General features: G+C 41.7%; 2 protein-coding genes across 3 annotated transcripts; one reads left to right on the top strand and one right to left on the bottom strand.

The window, feature by feature from the left end:
• Positions 1-786: 786 nt before the first annotated feature.
• On the top strand, positions 787-12,931 carry LOC119216767 (G-protein-signaling modulator 2-like). The gene is made up of 15 exons (XM_037469880.2): positions 787-939; positions 6,524-6,745; positions 6,986-7,121; positions 7,514-7,653; positions 7,935-8,058; positions 8,492-8,607; positions 9,073-9,228; positions 9,614-9,722; positions 9,950-10,097; positions 10,186-10,283; positions 10,595-10,780; positions 11,224-11,386; positions 11,685-11,870; positions 11,966-12,081; positions 12,321-12,931. Exons 2-15 carry the CDS (start codon positions 6,525-6,527, stop codon positions 12,486-12,488), a joined length of 2,067 nt encoding a protein of 688 aa, XP_037325777.2. The 5' UTR covers positions 787-939; position 6,524; the 3' UTR covers positions 12,489-12,931.
• Positions 12,932-13,341: 410 nt separating this feature from the next.
• Positions 13,342-17,896, bottom strand: mcoln3b (mucolipin TRP cation channel 3b). 2 transcript variants are annotated; one of them, XM_037469882.2, is made up of 14 exons: positions 17,622-17,896; positions 17,006-17,229; positions 16,750-16,917; positions 16,250-16,403; positions 16,065-16,140; positions 15,885-15,981; positions 15,674-15,773; positions 15,470-15,582; positions 14,963-15,100; positions 14,727-14,828; positions 14,438-14,560; positions 13,859-14,065; positions 13,629-13,756; positions 13,342-13,475 (listed from the first exon to the last, which is right to left on the bottom strand). In XM_037469882.2, the coding sequence occupies exons 2-14, from the start codon at positions 17,225-17,227 to the stop codon at positions 13,445-13,447; spliced, it is 1,659 nt and encodes a 552-aa protein (XP_037325779.2). In that variant the 5' UTR covers positions 17,228-17,229; positions 17,622-17,896; the 3' UTR covers positions 13,342-13,444. The 2 variants fall into 2 exon arrangements, with proteins under 2 accessions (XP_037325779.2, XP_062419490.1); XM_062563506.1 differs by having other exon boundaries at positions 13,629-13,753.
• Between the last annotated feature and the right edge of the window lie 554 nt (positions 17,897-18,450).

Genomic DNA, 18,450 nt, shown 5'->3' with positions numbered 1-18,450 from the left:
CATTTTTTTTTTTTAGGTTGAATTTTTTTGCGGTGTTTTAATGTTGAAAAACATTCAGGTACATAATTTCAATGCATAAATATTCAGTGCTAGAAATTCAATCAACTTTTTATTTCAACCCCCGATGGCACAGATTTACTTCCATAAAACCACAATTAGACGGCTAGAAAAATAGTTTCTAGGACTACATTGACCATTTGAACATTGATTAAATGAACAATACCAATTAATAGAGTAAGGAGAGCAAACGGGGATGTACATGGAGAAGTAAATAATTGTGCGACAGTTGTAGGATTGTGGCATCCTGAACTGTGCTTTAAAGTGTGAATTGAGTTGTGCATAATAAAAAACAAACAATACCGTTTGGAGTGATAGTATATCCTGGAAAATCTATTTTCATAACGTATCTCTGTGGTGGTTTTATTTAGAAATCTGACCAGTAATTTATGTGTTAGTATAATGGAAACACACGACCACTGTGTGCGACAGGGGGCGGGAGAGACCTTCAAATCTGCCAGAACTACCAGTCTTGCAAACTTGCTGTTTGATTAATTATGTATTTTTGCTCCATGTTGCTGCATAGAATATAACTTGAAGTCATCGGTAAGGGCCTCAAAATTCCCCCCACCTCATAAATGTCTAATTTAAAGCGCACATTTCAAACGCCCGCGCGATCGATCGTTCTAAGCAGCCATGATGTGAACATTTCCGATGGAGCATGAAGGCAGCAAACGCGGACTCCTAATTGGAGGCAGATTTCCGCGCGAGGAGGGGCTTGTTCAACGTCCGCCTCGCGAGCCTCCGGGAGTCGCCGTCCTGCTGAGACACAACGAGTGCTTTACACACCGGAGCGCGACGACCGCTGCACAAGGTCCCCGGGGGAAGGATTCACCGAAGCCGAGGACATGTTTGTGGAGTACTCGCGTACTTGGGCTTGAGGTAACGTCAAGTTAACGTCAGGGGAGGAACTTGAAAATAAGTTTTTTTTGTTGTTGTTGTGGTGGTGGTGTCAGTCATGTTCGCAGAACGTGAAGGTTTTCTCACTTGCGTGGCCTTTTGTTTAAGTTCTTACTGGCTCGTGTATTTATTGTAAGGGACTGTTGGACGTGTCCCCACCTTGGTTAATTGACGTTAACTCGTCTGCCGTGGAACGGGTCTAGACGTCACGTGATGGCACGTTCATACCGAACTGACTCATCTCAGCTTCCCGAGCGTGACGTTTTCTTAAAGAGTCACCATGGGACACGACTGAAAATAAACTAATATCCAACTTCCCTGTATTACGTAACGAAGACCTGGTGTTTTTAAGACAAAGCATTATTAAATATATTCTCATGAATGTGACCAAGTAGTGTGTGTATATCCATCTTTAATTCATTGATCAAGCACGTCGTTATTCTCCAAAGGCTGTTCTTAGAACGCAGCCTTCAGGGGATGGTGTTGCAGCTGAGATTCATTTTTTTAATTAACTTTGCTAGTGACCTCTTTTCCCACGCAGGGTTAGGGTCGAGTCCCTAATGACTCTTCCCGCAAATGAAGCGTTCTTCAAAAGAAAATATAAATATGTTTTGCACTTCAGAGAGCATCCCTTAATTGGACAAAGGTCGTTAGGGTGTATTCCTATTGAAACGCTATGGTTCATCTGCAGCACATGAAGGATACATCGGGGCATCCAAAGAGTTGTTGTTTTAGTTTCTGTTTCATACCTGCACTGCTTTTCAACTGTAGCTTTCCACACAAGTGAAGAAATAAGTCATGAAACCGCATTCATGAAGTGGTAGCTGGACAGAAACTGAACTGTTCTTGACCATTTGAGTGGAATATCAAAGAGAACTTATCTTTAATGACTAACATGCAAACTCTGGTTTCTTTTATTTTAATGAAACTCTGGTTTATTGATTAAGTGTTATTGATATTACTTTTTTATTTAAAATAATTTTCGTTGATTGAGTCCAATCGACTGTGCCTTTTTTACCAGGGGTATTTTCATGTGCCGGCACATGACACCTTACTTTACCCTGATAGCGAACCACAAACCCCATTTCAAACAACACAGGTAAAAAAAAAAAAAAAAAAGTAAAACATGTAGGCCAGAAAGAGCCAGGTGACTTATTACTAGGCGTGTTTCTCCAGATGTTGTGGATGATGCAACAGAAGGTGCTTCACCCGTGGGGTGTTTGCGCACTACGTCGTTTACAGGATGATTCAACCAACCAAAGTGGCACAGTCAGCCTGAGGTCTTCTGGGTGAAAACGAGTCAGTCAGTGGATGATGTCATAGGATAAAGGACTCATTCAAGCCACTCTGGAGGAAAACAACACCAGCCCAGCTCAGTGCAACGTTGCGTGCCAAAACGATCAAAACAATAAGCGCATGATTTGCGAATCCTATGTTCTACTGACATCTATAATGTTCACATATCAAGATCATGATTGGACGCTCGGCTCAACTGTGTCACATCTGGCCCCACTTGTATCGGTCCACAGCTGGTTTAGGCGTAGCACGTTCCCATACTGCCGCGCTGAAATCTCTCTCTCTCTCTCTCACACACAAATATGCACACTCTGTCCTCAGCTGACCGGTAACAACTAACATATATTGCGCTGCTTTTTCTGTTCCAGGCCCTTTTCGAATCACGTGAATCGTACTTCTCCTGCCAGGCTTTGTCATGCTGCACTACTTCAGAGCTTTTGCTCAACAGCTTGTCTTGGTCTCTGAGAGGATCTCCGCAGCGTTCTGCCTCTTCATCGCTGCCTTGGACATCTGGTTGTTTTGGTCAGAGAGTTTCTCTATCTCCGCCTGATAGTTCTTTACGAAGCCAGTGTTGCTGAAAATGTTTCTCTCCAGAACATGGATACTTTTTTTACGATGGGAGATTTCCTCCTTGTGTTCGCTGTATGAATCTGGTGTCTTTCGTAGCATCTGGCTTTGTGCAGTAGATCATCTCTGAGCAGTAATGGGTGGTGTCAAGTGAATGTGTTGTGTCTGTTGAACACGAGGCTCTGCGTAGGTCACTTTTTGACCCAAACTTCTGCTCCCTTTTATAGTCCCCAGACTGAACTGGTTGTTCATTCAGTAAGTCTGCTGTGGTTACCGTGTGCACTTTTGTTGACCTTTTTTATGATAGAAAAAGCACTATTGGGAACATGGATTTAGTTTTTGCCTCAGGCTGCCCCCCCCCACCCCCCATTTTCTTGATTCTTGCCCTAAGATTGGTTTTTATATTTTTCATTATAAAGACAAGGCTTTGTCAGTTACACTACTACTACTATCACTGTATTTGGCTTCAGTCGTGGTGGCTACCGCATATCGCTCACAGGAAGCTCCCCCTAAAACTAAACTATATGTTCTATTTGACACAAAGTGAAACGTCAAGTGTTTTACTTTAGTTATATCTACAAAATATAGAAACATGAGGGGAAATGTGCCAGTACTGCCTTTTTACTTTTAACTATATTTAATTTGAGTAACTTTATCACAAATGCTGCAAAGACCTTTTCTGTTGGTCCGTTCTGCTCCACAGCTGGGAGCTTCTGCGTTAACGGAAAGGTGTGAATCAACAAATACGTTTAAACCTCGCAGTGACTGTGCTCTGTTGAATAAATGAAACGAGAGGTTTCTGGTGTTCAGTGAGTGTTTGCTCCTGCTTCCCAGCTCCGGTTTCACAATAAGAGGCGGGACAACGATCGCATTGTGTGACTGCTCATGTCTGGCGTTGTCTTTTGCAAACCCTGCTGGACGGCATTCAGCCTTCCTGGAAGACGAGTGCTTGTCAATCTCCAGATTTCTTTTTCATGCCCCTTGTATTTTGGCAGTTGACGGGGATCCTTCATGTGGTTCAGTCCGGCTCTTGTTGGGACCTCCTGGCTGACTGTCATGTATGGCAGCGTTTCTGTGCGCTATTTGCAGGACAGGGAGCATTTACATCATGTCCGCCAGAGGTATGCTGCGTATTAAGTGTCACATTAACTGTAGCCTTCATTTATGCTCTTTTTTTTTTTTTAACCATAAGGTAATTGCAAAATTATATTTTTCTTTGTTGGTATCTTTAGAAAGTTGCATATTTGTGTCCTACATATTCTGGCATAAAAGCTTTAATGGTTTAACTCTAGCATAATTAGTGGCATACTCTACATACCAATATTTTATTTTCCATCTCTCCTTTAATTATTTTACATATATTTACAGATTTGTGTCCATAGATGTCTTTATGTGGCCGTAACATGACGCGTTATTTTCAAACCGATGAAGGGTGCTGATCCGACCACTGGAGGTCTTTACTTGCCCTCATTTAAATATTTCATGGGCTGACAAACAGTTGTGAGAATACGCGCCCGATTGCAGGCCATATTGTAGTCAATATTGCGTAACTCTTTGTAACGTTAGTCATTGCACACAAGCCTTGTCAAGTCAGTGGGCCACCGCCACATTTTCTATCAAGATGAATTCCTCTTTGTCAATAAACTGCAGGCTCGTCAGTGCTCGCTGCTGAAAACAATCTGATAACCAGATACCTGCTCGTCTAGTTGTAACGGCACTAGAGCCCAGCTGCATTAAGGGTGCTGTGAGATTCTCTTGAATAAATCTAAAATCGTATCGGATTTTTTTTCTCAATTTCATCTTGATTATTAGATGTCATGCTAGTTCAGGGATTAGCAGGTATGCAAGTCAATCCTGTTTTGCATAATTGTATAACTTATCAGCTCCACAGGAACAACAACAACCTGTCGGTCGGGACACATCTGCTTGATTGATACTGCACATGTGCAAACAAAATCTACACACCTGTGACCAAACTCTGGTTAAACATGATGCTACACCTTTTGAAGCTGGCTGGGGGAATGACTGGCAGGCCACCAGTCTTCAATTGGATAACATTACGATGTTTCAAAGTCATTGAATACAAGTGGAGTCATTTGTAATTGATTAGCGGTAAATAATGTCATCATGATGTGTTTAAAAATGTAGTTTTTCCATATTGTTTCTTCCCTAGAGGGCACGTCGGTGCAGACAAGTGGTTAAGTTACTGGAAGCTTTGGAGGGATTGTTAATCTTTGGTGTGAGAATTCATCCAGAATATAGAAATCCAACAACAAATAAAGCATCTCATGCAAATTCATGTAACATTATTTACGACTGCTCTGCAGTAAAATGTCTATCCGTGCTGCCCCCCGTGGAATGATTATTTCTTGGAGTGTTGAGCAAATAGCCTTAGGGTTCATTGGGGCCACTTAAAGTGTCTATAATTACCACTTAGATCCGGCCTAATCGGACCTGACACACACCATCCGGTGGCTTGGATAGCAAGTTAGCAATTGCTATTATGGAGAAATACGATAATCAGCTAAACCATCCTCCTGTTGTTGTTTTCCGCTTGGTGAAAATCTGGTGTTAATCTGTGCTCACTTAAACAAAAGGTTTCCAGCCACAGCTCCTGACCTTTAAGGTTAATGTGGACGCTGAGCGGATTAAGTCCTTTTTGTGTTGCTACCAGTTAGCAGAGCGCTCTGAGGGAGGGCGGCAGATCCACGGGAGTCGTGTTTTCTTTTATTTAAATGTAATTGGGACGCAGCGGCCGTGTGCGTTATGTGTGTGCACGTGGGGGAACACAAGGTCAATTGTGTCGCGCTGAGAGAGCTGTGTTCGCTCGAGGTGGTGATCGGGAAGCGTGAAATGTCCGTCGTGTCGAACTGTCTACGCTGCATCCGAATGGGCAGAGGCAACAGGTACGTGGGCCCGGGGCACCGACTGTTAGATGTCAGGGAGCACGTTAATCCAGACAATGAAAAGATCATGCATCTATTTTATAGCTTTAAAAAAAAAAAAAAAAAAATCCTACTCCTGGCAGATTATCCCTAAATGTTACAACATGCCAGGGCAAACTATCATAGAAAACATGTGCAGAGAATAAAAACTCACTGCTGTCAAGGAATGATACTTGTGTCCTTTCCACTAAGCTGTATTTAAGTAGTACTGGTGAATGAGGATGATTCTACGATTTAACATGGAGTAACATTTAACTGAAATGTGTAACTAATATTAAATCCATATATTGAGTGGACAGGAATACGCTGTAGTTTGTCCTGTTTGTTTGGGCCTGTAGCCCTCAACCCCGACCGTAGCATTCATTTCCTGAAGCATTTAGCTGGTGGGCCAGGAGACGGACAGGGAGGAAGTGCCGTCCGTTTTGGGCTCCAAAGTCAACTTGAAAGGAAATCCATGTCTAACCCCTGCTTGCCATGATTAACCTCGACTTATTCAAATTAAACCGAATGCTGGCAACTGCGAAATTATTTTAACAAAAAAAATGTTTCTTAGCATATATCATCTCTGTATGGTTACTGTTTGTAGACCGGCTTCTTAGCCTGCATCCTTCAAATGAAGGTTGCTGGAAACCGATGACTTTTAATTTTAGGAAGGGTGTGGAGACCATCAAGTAGTAATCATCATCCCAGACTGATATAAGTTTTCTAAGTATCAATGTTCATGTAGGGATGATCATTGAAATGCCTCTTGCCTGCAGGATGGAGTCATCGTGTCTGGACCTGGCTCTGGAGGGGGAGCGGCTCTGTAAGTCTGGTGACTATCGGGCCGGCGTGTCCTTCTTTGAGTCTGCCATCCAGGTTGGAACAGAGGACCTTCAGATACTTAGTGCCATCTACAGCCAGCTGGGCAATGCCTACTTTCACCTTCAAGAGTACAACAAAGCCCTGGAGTACCATCGCCATGACCTCACACTTACGAGGTAAATCCTCTTAAAATATATTCTGCTACATAATGCTACACCATAATATTTAACATGCTACATTGGGTTAAATGTTAACCATCTGCCCCTTCATGGATTTAAGTTGTGATCTCCAATGTTTCACTGCTTGCAAGTGTAAATTACTTTCTCGCCTGTTGTGTATCTCGCCTTCAGTAATTCAATATTATTCCAGTCTAATCATTTCCACATGTTTTTTTTAATTCTCATTTGAACTCCTAGAACAATTGGAGATGAACCCGGTGAGGCAAAAGCCAGTGGTAATCTTGGGAACACATTGAAGCTTTTAGGACGGTACGATGAAGCAGTAGTTTGTTGCCAAAGACATTTGGATATCACCAGAGCCATGTATGACAAGGTGGGTCAGTAGAACTACAATGAGGACGTCACTTAGGTTAAGCTCAAATAGTTCTCTTTTAGTCTCATTCTCTTAATAAACAGGCAATGCATAGCTACTCACTGTTCTGTAATTGGAAAGTCCAGTCAATGGCTAAAGGGCCCGTTTGCTTTGATTTAGAATGACTGAATGAGAAATAGTTTCCAAACAGCACCACATGACTTGCTCAGCAGCTACAGAATAGTTTTTGCATGCACGATGACGGCGAGGCGTCGGCGCAACAACTTCTAGAATAGTTCGCCAGCCCACATGCAAAACACAAGCATGTCTGGTGTCAGTGTATTTTAAGTATATAATTATTGCTCTGGTCACTCCCGTTTCCGTCTGTGAAAAATCTGGTGTGCGTGCTGTAGGTTGGGCAGGCTCGAGCGCTATATAATTTCGGAAACGTTTACCACGCCAATGGCAAGAGCATCTGCTGGAGAGGAGCTGAGCCAGGAGAGTTCCCGGAGGAGGCCAAGATCGCCCTGAGGAAAGCTGCGCAGTACTATGAGTGAGTTGGTATCCCAAACAACGTTGTATCTGTTGTTTTGCATTTATTTTTAAAAACTCCTGAGGAATGGCTTTGTTCCTCAGACCAAGACCAAAGTCATATCATGCATCCTCAGTTAACACTTGCACCAGAACAAAAGAGTGGAAAAAATAACTGCAAAAAGAACTACCTCAGGTTTTTCCTGATAAACATCTTTTTTCCTCAAGTAAAGGGCTAAATTAAAAAATTCTTTCTGTGAAAAATGCCTCAATGTGTTTCTTTGATGTCATTTTTCTACAAAGAGCAAACCTGTGCCTAGTGAAGGACCTAGGCGATCGAGCAGCCCAAGGTCGTACCCATGGTAACCTTGGCAACACTTACTATCTTCTGGGAGACTTTGAAAATGCTGCAGCGGCACACGAAAAGGTGGGGAGCAGACATTTGTGTCCGTGTCTTCTACGTGTCACCGTCTTTAAATATGCTTCATTCCTTCCAAAGAACTAGGGAGGCGTTGTTCAATAACGAACCACACAGATCTCCGATAGGATCAGGCATTCCTCCCTCCCTCCCTCTGCCTGCAGGCTCTACTGCTAGGCTTTGTCCCAACCGGCAAACAAGTGTACAAGAATAAACGTATGGTTGTTTGGAGAAGGAGACGCACACGGCGGCGAAATGATTAATTGTTTATTATATTCCATTTCTGATAATGAATCCCCCAACACTGTTTTTATTAAGAGGAAGTAGTTCTAATCCGCAGACCTTTTTGGTTTCCTTCAATGTCAGGATGTTAAAGGATGTGTCCATCTTGATTTTTGTCCCTGTTTGGTTTTAACCTGAGTGATGCACCATATTTTGGCAGCGGCTGCTCATCGCCAAAGAGTTTGGGGATAGGTCTGCTGAGAGGAGAGCCCACTGTAACCTTGGCAATGCTCACATATTCCTCAGCCAGTTTGAAGTGGCGGCCGGTCATTACAAGTGAGTAAAGGAGGCTGAAGGCCTTTCTGACATCATGGTGGTCTTTGGCACATGTTTCTGTATGTCTAACGTGCTGATTTTTTTAGTTTTCTTAATCCTGATCCTGAAATAAAAATGCTTTATTTTCTGTCCTTCAACAATAACATGCAAGTTTGCCGTATAAATACAAAATTAATAGTAAAAGTGAGAAAATAAAATGCATCTTCACAATGGAAGTTAACGTTGCTCACAAATACTGGAAATAAGTTAACACTGGCAAGTCCAATACAGGGATTTATAATCACCACAGACGTGTACACACATGGATTTGTCAGAGGCTTTAGTTGATGCCATTACAATGTTTTAATCCAGTATTTTCTCAATTGTACAATACTTTCACAAAGAAAGTAGCAGATAACAGATCTTTCTCCTGCCCCACCCGAGACATTCTTTGACCGTCTCCTTACGCTTGGGTTTCGCCCTCAGGAGGACTCTGCAGCTGGCCAGGCTTTTGAAGGACAAAGCTGTGGAGGCCCAGGCCTGTTACAGTCTGGGCAACACCTACACACTACTGCAGGACTATGAGAGAGCCATTGATTACCACCTCAAACATCTAGTCATTGCTCAGGACCTCAATGACAGGTATTGGCAAAAAAGCCACTTGTTGTTTGCTTTCTGCCAAACTGTCTTTGAAGTATAATGAAAATGTGGGAACCGGTAATATTTCCGGTAACATAAACATGCACAGCTACATTGTCATTTAAGCTCTGTAAAAAACAAATGTGATTTGAATTCTGTGATTATTGCTTTTGTAATAAGCTTAATACTATTCTTGAACAGTATATTTGCACCCTCAGTGAAATGTGCCCATAAGTGAGATTTAATTTTCTTAATGAGCAGATGCACTATATTTTAAGATCAAGTTTTTGGGATTGTACAGCACAAAAGTTTTATTCTGTGCCCTTCCCATTATTGCGCAATCTCAACTGTAGTTGATGAGCCTGTTTCCCTCGTTGTCTCGCTGCAGAGTCGGCGAAGGACGAGCATACTGGAGTCTAGGAAATGCCCACACCGCCCTGGGGAATCATCAGCAAGCCATGTACTTTGCAGAGAAGCATCTAGAAATTGCCAAAGAGGTGACTGTTTACGGTTTACCCACCCCCCCAGGGTGCAATCAGTAGCTGCAATCAGGCCACACCCCCCTCTAGGGGTTGCCTGGTGAAAAGCAGGGAATCATATCTTTTCTGTAAAAAGCGTATGTATTCCAAAAGGATTTTTACAGACAAATAAATTGCAATTACATTAAGAGTTTATTCATCATTTGTTTTATAGTGAAATGCTTACGTTCGCTTTGGTGTTTCAGACTGGTGACAAAAGTGCCGAGGAGACAGCCAGGATGAACTTGTCTGACCTACGGATGGTCGTAGGCCTGAAGTCCAGCTTTCACCCCAACAGCTTCCGCAACGCCAGCTCTGCTCTGCCCGTTGGCGTCCTTCCAAATTCATTCTCGGGTAATAGGCCGTTACAATTGTGAATCGGTGTACTGTACAAATGTTAAGTGGTCAATGCGTTGAACTTTGGTAACTTTTTTTTTTTCAGGGGTCAAGTCTTCAGTAAGGGTAGGAGGCTCTGCAGAGAACCTGGGAAGGAGTCAAAGTCCTGACACAAATCAAACTGGGAATTCATCTGCACATCCGGTACGTATGAAATTACTGAATTAATTGAATTTAAGTTCTTTTAACCAACTGCTTTTTGTGCACTAAAGTGGAAGGTGCAATTTTGCTGAATGTGGTGCATAGCAATAGTCTGTTTTATTTGCAAGACTAACGAAGTCAGCCTTGTGGAACACATGGACCCACATAAAATCTTTTGTTCTTGTCATGTCAAATTCTTCATTCATTTCCCACAAGATCCTGTTCACCCAATTTGTAGTTGGTAAACCTCAGACATGAACCGGTCTGTAATATTTAATTAAATTTGTCAATCTCAACACACTTTGGATGTACAGGACTGGGAAGAAGACGTATTCCCCGGCTCCACAAAAAACAACACAATCAAGTCTTCTACAAAGCTCTTCCTCTTCCAACGGCTGAAAAGCAAAAAGCAAAAGAACCTCCAATCGCCTCCTAAGGATCAGCACGAAAAGTGTGAAGAGCACTCTGCTCCTGAGCTGGAAGCACCAGGGTCTCCTCAGGTACTTCTAAATGATCCCATTCCCCCCCACAAACCGTTTGAGGAAAATGTTCTAAATAATCAGAAACATCAGTCGACAGTTTGTGTGTAAATAAAAATAATAATGCCTTTTTGTATCAAACGTACAGTGTTTAAAAGTTCCTCCGTCATCAAACACAAGATGTGTTTGTTCATCATAAATACAGAAGTATAAACTTGTATATATTACAACTGGTTATCAATTTTTCATTTTTCTTGTGTAGCATACAGCCCACAACTTGACAAAAGGATTACACACTGAGAATGTACAGATAAAATCTGGTTTGATCAATAATTGAAATAGTGCAATTTGTTTTGGATTTGGGACTCAGTACGTTCATGCTGTCAACCCTTCGGTTTTTTTGGAATTAATAATGTGAAGCCATGTCCTAATGTTAAGTCTTTTTATTTTTTTTAACACTTTAGCCTGGATCACGGGACACTATTGCAGAGGATGGCTTTTTCGACCTCCTCTCTCGTTTCCAGGGCAACAGAATGGACGACCAAAGGTGCTCCCTACTGGGTGGCCAGAGCCACCTCACTGCTCATTCCTCTCCCTCCTCATCCCCTCCCGTAGCTGAAAAGAAATGTGAGTCCGCCCCTTGTGTTCACACCATATGTAATACTAAAGTTATTTTCTGATTAGGCTACAAGTTTGTTCTTCATTGAAGACAAGCCAGTTAATAATCATGTTTAGAACCTGCCCTGGTGATGAGTCACTTTTGCTCTTATGGTGTGAATGCAGCATGTTTCCTTTACATTTTACATGTTGTGCAATCCTGTGAGTTTTGTGTCAAGGATGACTCAAAGTAATACGCCACCCAAAATCTGTGATTTGAAAACAAGCCACTGTTTCCACCCACATAATCGGTACCCTATGTTTCTAGCTATTTTGGGATGCGAAACACCGTTGCAGGATCCTGGTCATTTCCTGGAGCGGCTGGGCAGCTCCCAGGCCCGTCGTCTGGACGACCAACAAGTCAGCTCGACGCATTTTCCTGGCTTACGGCACAGCACCTCCAACCTGCCTCGTACACCCTCCACCTCCAGCACAGATCAAGCCCCGCCACAAGGTAACGCAATAGTGACAGGGTTTTTTTTTTTTTCTTCCATTTCTGACAGTATGGCCACTTACTTCATTGCTAATACCAATTTCTCCCCCCCCCAGCCCCGATCTCCAGCACAGATGCGCCTCACACACCCTCCCTGTACAATCGCCTCGAGGCAAGTGCTGAGAAGCCTGAAGGGGACGATGTCTTCTTTGACATGTTAGTTAAGTGCCAGGTGAGGAAAAATAACACCTGTGTGTGTGTGTGTGTGTGTGTATATAGCCTGCTGTTCGAGGGGGAGGAAGAGCTAATTTAATGTTTAGTAAACATTATTCACTGTGACAGTTTTAATTGTCACAGATCGATATTGCATAAAAGCATTCCACTTTGTCAGGGAAGTATACACGGCTGCTCGTGTTCTGGAGAATGCATCAGCTCATTACTGCACTCAGTCGTCTCTTGTCAATGTTTTAGGGCTCCAGACTGAACGATCAGAGGTGTGCTGCTCCACCTTCTAAAAGCAAGGGACCAACCGTTCCAGATGAAGATTTTTTCAGTCTCATTGTGCGTTCGCAGTCCAACAGGATGGAGGAGCAGCGAGTCCTGCCCCCTCTTGGCGTTACCCAATCCAAACCAGACTGATTCCACGCGTGAACAATCACTTAAGGTAAAGGAAGTAACTAAGCTTCCTTTTTTGTTTTTTTTCCCCCCCCCTTTCTTTTTTAAAACCCCAATACCTGTGCGAGACTGCACGGAACTGCTCATTGTGACTGTAAACAAAGGCATTTGGGTATTTGATGTATGGATGTTTTAAGATGCCATCACCTTTTTGTGGTTCCACAATCCTGGACAAACTGGTCTACTCTGGAGACTTGCAGCAAGCCATTCACAAACTGGGCCGTGTTGTCTGGACTAAAGGCACTCAAGGACATAAGCCAAACTAAAAGGATTATTGCTTCATGATGGACTAAAGACATGAATCTCAAGCAATTAAGCAAATTGCAATGCATTTCCTTCCCATTAAGTATTAAAGACAATTACATCTTTTCTTGAATCGATGTATCCATCAATAACTCAGATTTTCTTTGTAGGAAATAGAGGTCCTCACTATTTGAGCCATTTACAGTATTTGCCTCCCAATATTGCTTCAAGACTGTATGGGTATTGTTGCCATGACCAGAAATGGGATTTTTATTTTTGCAACAAAATTTTGATGTGAGGTAAAAGGTTTTTTAGCTTTTGTATTGGAACGTTCTCTTGATAATGTAAAAATAAAACACACTCATTCAACCATGATTTATTATCTACAATGTACAACATTGGGATCTTTTCAAATTACATTCAAATGTTAGTGACCAATTCTGTTTTAACCTCTACACACCGGAATAAAGTATTTAGAAGTGTTCTGTGTGTCATAAAAAACAGACTTTATATATCCTCAAACTTTTTATTCTGCACTGTAAGTGCTCCAACGTAAAATCAAATGAGAACCAAGGGCATAATGCATTTCTAAGGCTCCCATCGAATATTTAACAGGCTATATACTGTTACTATAATTGTAACTGTATCCCTTTTTTAATACCCATATGAAACACCTGCTATGCCTCCGAAGTCAGCCTTTTCCTGCACCTGAAAGAAGATGAGTTTAGATTTAGTTATGGCCAAAAACTACATGGAACATAAAAATGCTTTGGCACAGCGTGCCTGCATTTAATTTGTGCTTCTAAGACATTCAGTAGTTAAAGTATCCACATTAAATAGTGTGGGCTGCATTCGACGTACCTGCCAAGGCAGCAGTTCAAGAGGCCTTTGTTCTCGTCAAGTCTGTACATCCCAGAATTCGGTGGGTCTGTACACCCTGACATGAATTTTTGCAGATCTGATGTCAGGGTTCCACTCTGCTGCTGCTGCTAAATAATTGGCAAAAAGTGAGAGTTAAGTTTGCTTGAATAGCTTAAAAGAAATATTACTGTTGGATTAACCAACATACAATCTAAAATGAGTAAAGTCACCTTAATGGTGTCATAGGTGTCTGTGATGATCGTGATGAAAAGGCTGAGGACCATGTAGATAAAGAGCGATACGAAGGAATAGAGGTAGACCCTGCTGAAGATCCACACCAGGCTGCTCTTCTGCTTCATGTCCTTAAAGGTGGGGTACATGTCGTCTCCGTTGATCAGGGAGAACAGACACTCCGACACGGTGTTCAAGGTACGAAACTAAAACAAAAAGTCAAAGGCTTGAATTTAATGGTCAAGTAAAAGAAAAGAATTTTCTGAGTAGATGGTTCCAAAAGTGCTCATTATGTGGAATGGTCCTTTCATCTATTTATTACTTTTGAAGTTGCAGCTGATAAAAGGTGTTGATATTAATAACAAGCCAATAATGTATGGCTTGTGATGTCTAACCCTCATGGTATAAAATACAAGTACCTTGAAATACTACTTAAAACAAATTTACCTCAGAAGTAAATCAGTGGGAGAATATAACTTCGATAAAAAGAACCTGTTACAGAATTTGAAAACAAATTCAGATTCAGATTTTCTAAAAGTCTGGCAGACCTTTCGTTGCACTGTGTCAACAACCCTCACCTTCTCATGGTACGGGCCGAGGACGACCCAGCCGCAAAAGCAGTAACTCAGGTAGATTATTCCCGCACAGCAGATGAAGCGGATTACATTTGGGAAAGCGGCCCGTAGCGTCAGTATGAGAATCTAAAAGCAATAAGACAAGTTGGACAATTGTCTTTGCATTCTACAGGATTATTTATCGTAAACAATGTGGCATTGGTATTATTGAATTATTACATTGCATGTGATGCCCATAAAAACAAAAAATTTAAAAGAGAAAATGTGTTCTAAATGAATGATCTTGTTTTACGTTATACTTCCTAAAGTAGCCCATGTAGCGGATGACCCCGATCCAGACAAACATGGTACCGGTCCCAAGCAAGATGCTGCAGACATCGTAACTAGTGAGGACCTAAAAAAATGTGACAGTGAGGACTGAAGGAATGAATCTATACACATGCAGTGCAGATGACTTCTGATATTCTCATAATGTAATAGTGTTATTGATCTCAGTCATACTATCTATAAAGAATATTACCACATTACCTTTGTCTGGATCTCCATCTTGAGAACGGAGCCACTGATGGTCAATGTGTCGCTAACGATGATGAGGATGTACCAACCATTCAGAAACTCCAACTTGTCTGACCATGGTACTTGGTTTCTGCTGTAGAGTGTGTACTCCTGTTTACAACAAATACAGAAGATCCTGTTGGTCAGTATTTATGATGAATATTGAATGTGATTGCATGTATTTAACCCCCAAGCCCAGCTTTGAGGTACTTCAATTTAATGTCACTTCATAATCCTGATCCACTATAATTCAGAAAAAAAAGTTTACACTAGTTACTTTTTTTTTCATATACATTATGACAATTGGTTAATTCAAAAACAATCAAAATAAGAGGAAATAACTTTATACAAGATATCTCTGTCCTTGTGAAAATCAAAGCCAACATTATCAAACTACTAAAATTACTAAACTGAGAATGTAAAATCTTCCATCCTACACAATCGATTTGGCAGAGTGTTCGATCATTTTAATTAACTTACGAACTGCAGTCGAATCCCGTTGACCACGGAGCGTGTGCAGAGGGCAAAGGAGCTGATGCACGTTATAATGATGAAGCAGTCAAACAGCACAGTCAGGTATACGTTTCTAGCAGCTGAGGGAACAAGGAGATGAAATGGCTCAAGCTTAACGAGTCCGGAGACATGAACACGTTGTTCATGCTGAATTCAGCTCAGAAAACTCACACGCTCCAGTTACTTTCCAGTCTCTGCATTCATTGATGTCTACGTCGCTCTCCAGGTCGACCGTTATCCTGCCGCTGTGCGCTCGGTTGTCAAAAGTTATCTTTTAAACAGGAGACACGTTCAAGTCAAAGTTAAACCCAACAGCGAAGGCTAAAAGTGCTCGGATGTGTCAAATCATCATCATCATCATCGGACAATTCAAATGACTTACAACAACAGTAAAGTCGTAGCAGTCGGGCAGTTCTCGATGTCTCACCGTCTGTAAATTGATGGCCTTAAGAACAAACGTGATCTTGACCGTGAGCATTCTGGAAGACAGAGCGGCGTCTCGCATTAACCGCATTAAACGGAGAAGGAGAAGGTGTCGGATTAAATTGTTTTACGTGCCGACCTTTTGAAATGCAATTGAAGATTTGGAAGCGCTTCCCCCGATGACGGATGATGCATCGGGTAAACGTTAACGCAATCTGTTAGAGAGGAAGAAAGTCAACAACAGAAAAGCAACAACTGAAAGCATTAGACGTGGTTTCAGTATTGTGTTTCCCCAAATAACTCCCAACGATCACGCATACGTACCAGTTTGTACTTGGACATCAATTTCAAAGGTCTCATTGCCCGGGTAGATGGTGCCGTTTCGATAGAATTCCTGACACACTGTCACAGGGTTGTAGAAAGTACCATTTTTCTCATATTCGTGATTGCCTACTGTGATGTTGTGCAGATGTCCGTACTAGGAATTAACAATTTACTTATTTGTTACAACTGTTCAGGGTTAGAGTTATGCAGTTACAAATTGACAAAACAATAATGATGAATGCTCCAAAAAAAAAAAAAAAACACGGAACAAAGTCCAATCCCGTGACAAGCTACATGTCATCGGGGGAGCTTGTTAAGCTCTTTGTTCACACACCAAATATGTCATTAAATGCCAGTAATGATTTACAGGAAAGAAAAAGGAGAAGAGAAAATGTCGTGCTTGAATTCAAAACAAACCTGCACAAAAATAAAAATAAAATTATGCTTTCTTGTTGTTCCTTCCGAGAAAGAAAGTAAAACCAAAGCAAGAAGTCAGTCACCTGTTCAAGGACGTAATCGATGTGATCGTAAACATCAGCCTGTCTGTAAACAGCATTCACATCCGTGCCTCCATTGACGTAATCTTTCAAGAAAAGGTGCTTGAAAGTCATCAGATTCTCCTCCTTGAACCTGACAACCATCTGGTTGCTCAGCCCAAAAGATACTAACTAAGGATACAGGAAGAAATCACGACGATTATCTGCGTATTGAAGCAACACCATGAACATATGTCCAGCTCATGTCTGAGATTGTTACCTGGATAGTAATGATGGCTATTTTGATGATTTGCAGTAGGAGTTTCCATGGTTTTCGGCCACGGGCGTGGTACTTCTCACAAGGGTTCATAAAGTAAAATTTGATCTTCCTTCTGAGACACTCCACATTGTCCAGCTCGTCCAGACACTGGTGGTTCTGGTCGTCCCAGGAAGGGGAGCCATTCGCCTCGAGCACGTCATACAAATAACTGGACTCCTCCATATCTACAATTTAATAAGACAGTGACTCAAGTTGTATACAAGTAGCAAATAGTTTGACCAAAAAAAGGTCTATAGTTTGTACTGTTATTAGTGCTGTTCAACCAAATACAATTGTCATGCAAAAAATCATTTATTTGTGAAGATTGAGATGTTGATTTTTCTTGTTGCACTGTGTTACTCTTTATTTTCATTAAACTCTTCAAAGTTAAACTAGGTGTGGGTGATAAACTACTGGAGGGAAATGTATGAATTATTATTCCTCTTATTCATTTGAAGAAAAGAAACCAGCGGACATTATTCAAACAGCTCATTCTTCTACCTGAGTCAACCTCAATCAGCTTCCGTTTTAGGGAACCCATTAAATATGGATTTTCTGTCGTGTAGAAGATACTTACCAATGTTGCGCTGTAAGTTAATAAACTTAGCGTTATGTCCAAAATGTCTTGGTCAAATAGAAAATCACGATTCAAGTGACTCAATATATTGTTGTGTTGTAAGAGTCATAACTTAAGTAAACTGATTAAACCCGGTTGAACTTCGGAAGTGCGTGTTCGTACGTTGCCTTGCGGTCAAACTCCTCAAGCAATCTAAATGGCTCAGGTAGGTTACATTACGACAACCTAACGTCGTTTGGCTGCTAAGATCCGATTGGCTCTTGGATATGTCGGTCACTGCCGGCCCTCCCTCTTCACCAAACGCTTACGCACGCGCGCACTCCTGTAACCACTAGCGACCAAACAATCATAGGAGTGGGAAAAGTGCTGAGAGGGTTTCAAGCATCAACGGTAAAGCAAATGTTCATGAGTTTGTATCACTAATCATTCATAACCCGACGCTGTGGAGCGTGGAAGTGGCATCTTTAGCGGGCTTTAGGTTAGCTGCTGTATGCCTGACCACGGTGTCCGTTTCATTACCGCTACCAAAGGTAAGCTAGCAAGCAGCACTTCAACACTGACGGTACGTTTTAAAGGTAACTAGTGCAATTTTAGCATAGTTTAGTTCTTTATACTTTATGTAATGAAAGTACATTTTTGATAGTCTTGCATTGGTCTGATGCAGAGGTCTCTAACTAACTTGATCACTAAACCAGTGTGTCTCGTGTGCTTAGAAACCATAAGTTATTAAAAGGCCCATAATGAGGCACAATGATCTCCTCCACATGTGAGCAGAATGACCCTGAAAATCACACATGTTGTTGAAAGTTGCTATAGAAATGAACTATAA

Source organism: Pungitius pungitius, chromosome 7 (assembly GCF_949316345.1).
Source record: "Pungitius pungitius chromosome 7, fPunPun2.1, whole genome shotgun sequence".
NCBI lineage: Eukaryota > Metazoa > Chordata > Actinopteri > Perciformes > Gasterosteidae > Pungitius > Pungitius pungitius.
This window is presented reverse-complemented; position numbering and strand designations above follow the sequence as displayed.

Bases quoted from the DNA above. Each gene is read 5' to 3' on its own strand.
- mcoln3b (XM_037469882.2), bottom strand. From the start codon at position 17,227: ATGGAGGAGTCCAGTTATTTGTATGACGTGCTCGAGGCGAATGGCTCC. The intron at 14,066-14,437 runs GTGAGGGTTGTT...TTTTTGTTTTAG, and splicing joins TCGGCCCGTACCATGAGAAG to TTTCGTACCTTGAACACCGT. The intron at 13,757-13,858 runs GTGACTTTACTC...CCAATTATTTAG, and splicing joins ACACCTATGACACCATTAAG to CAGCAGCAGCAGAGTGGAAC.
- LOC119216767 (XM_037469880.2), top strand. From the start codon at position 6,525: ATGGAGTCATCGTGTCTGGACCTGGCTCTGGAGGGGGAGCGGCTCTGT. The intron at 9,229-9,613 runs GTATTGGCAAAA...GTCTCGCTGCAG, and splicing joins GCTCAGGACCTCAATGACAG to AGTCGGCGAAGGACGAGCAT. The intron at 9,723-9,949 runs GTGACTGTTTAC...TTGGTGTTTCAG, and splicing joins ATCTAGAAATTGCCAAAGAG to ACTGGTGACAAAAGTGCCGA.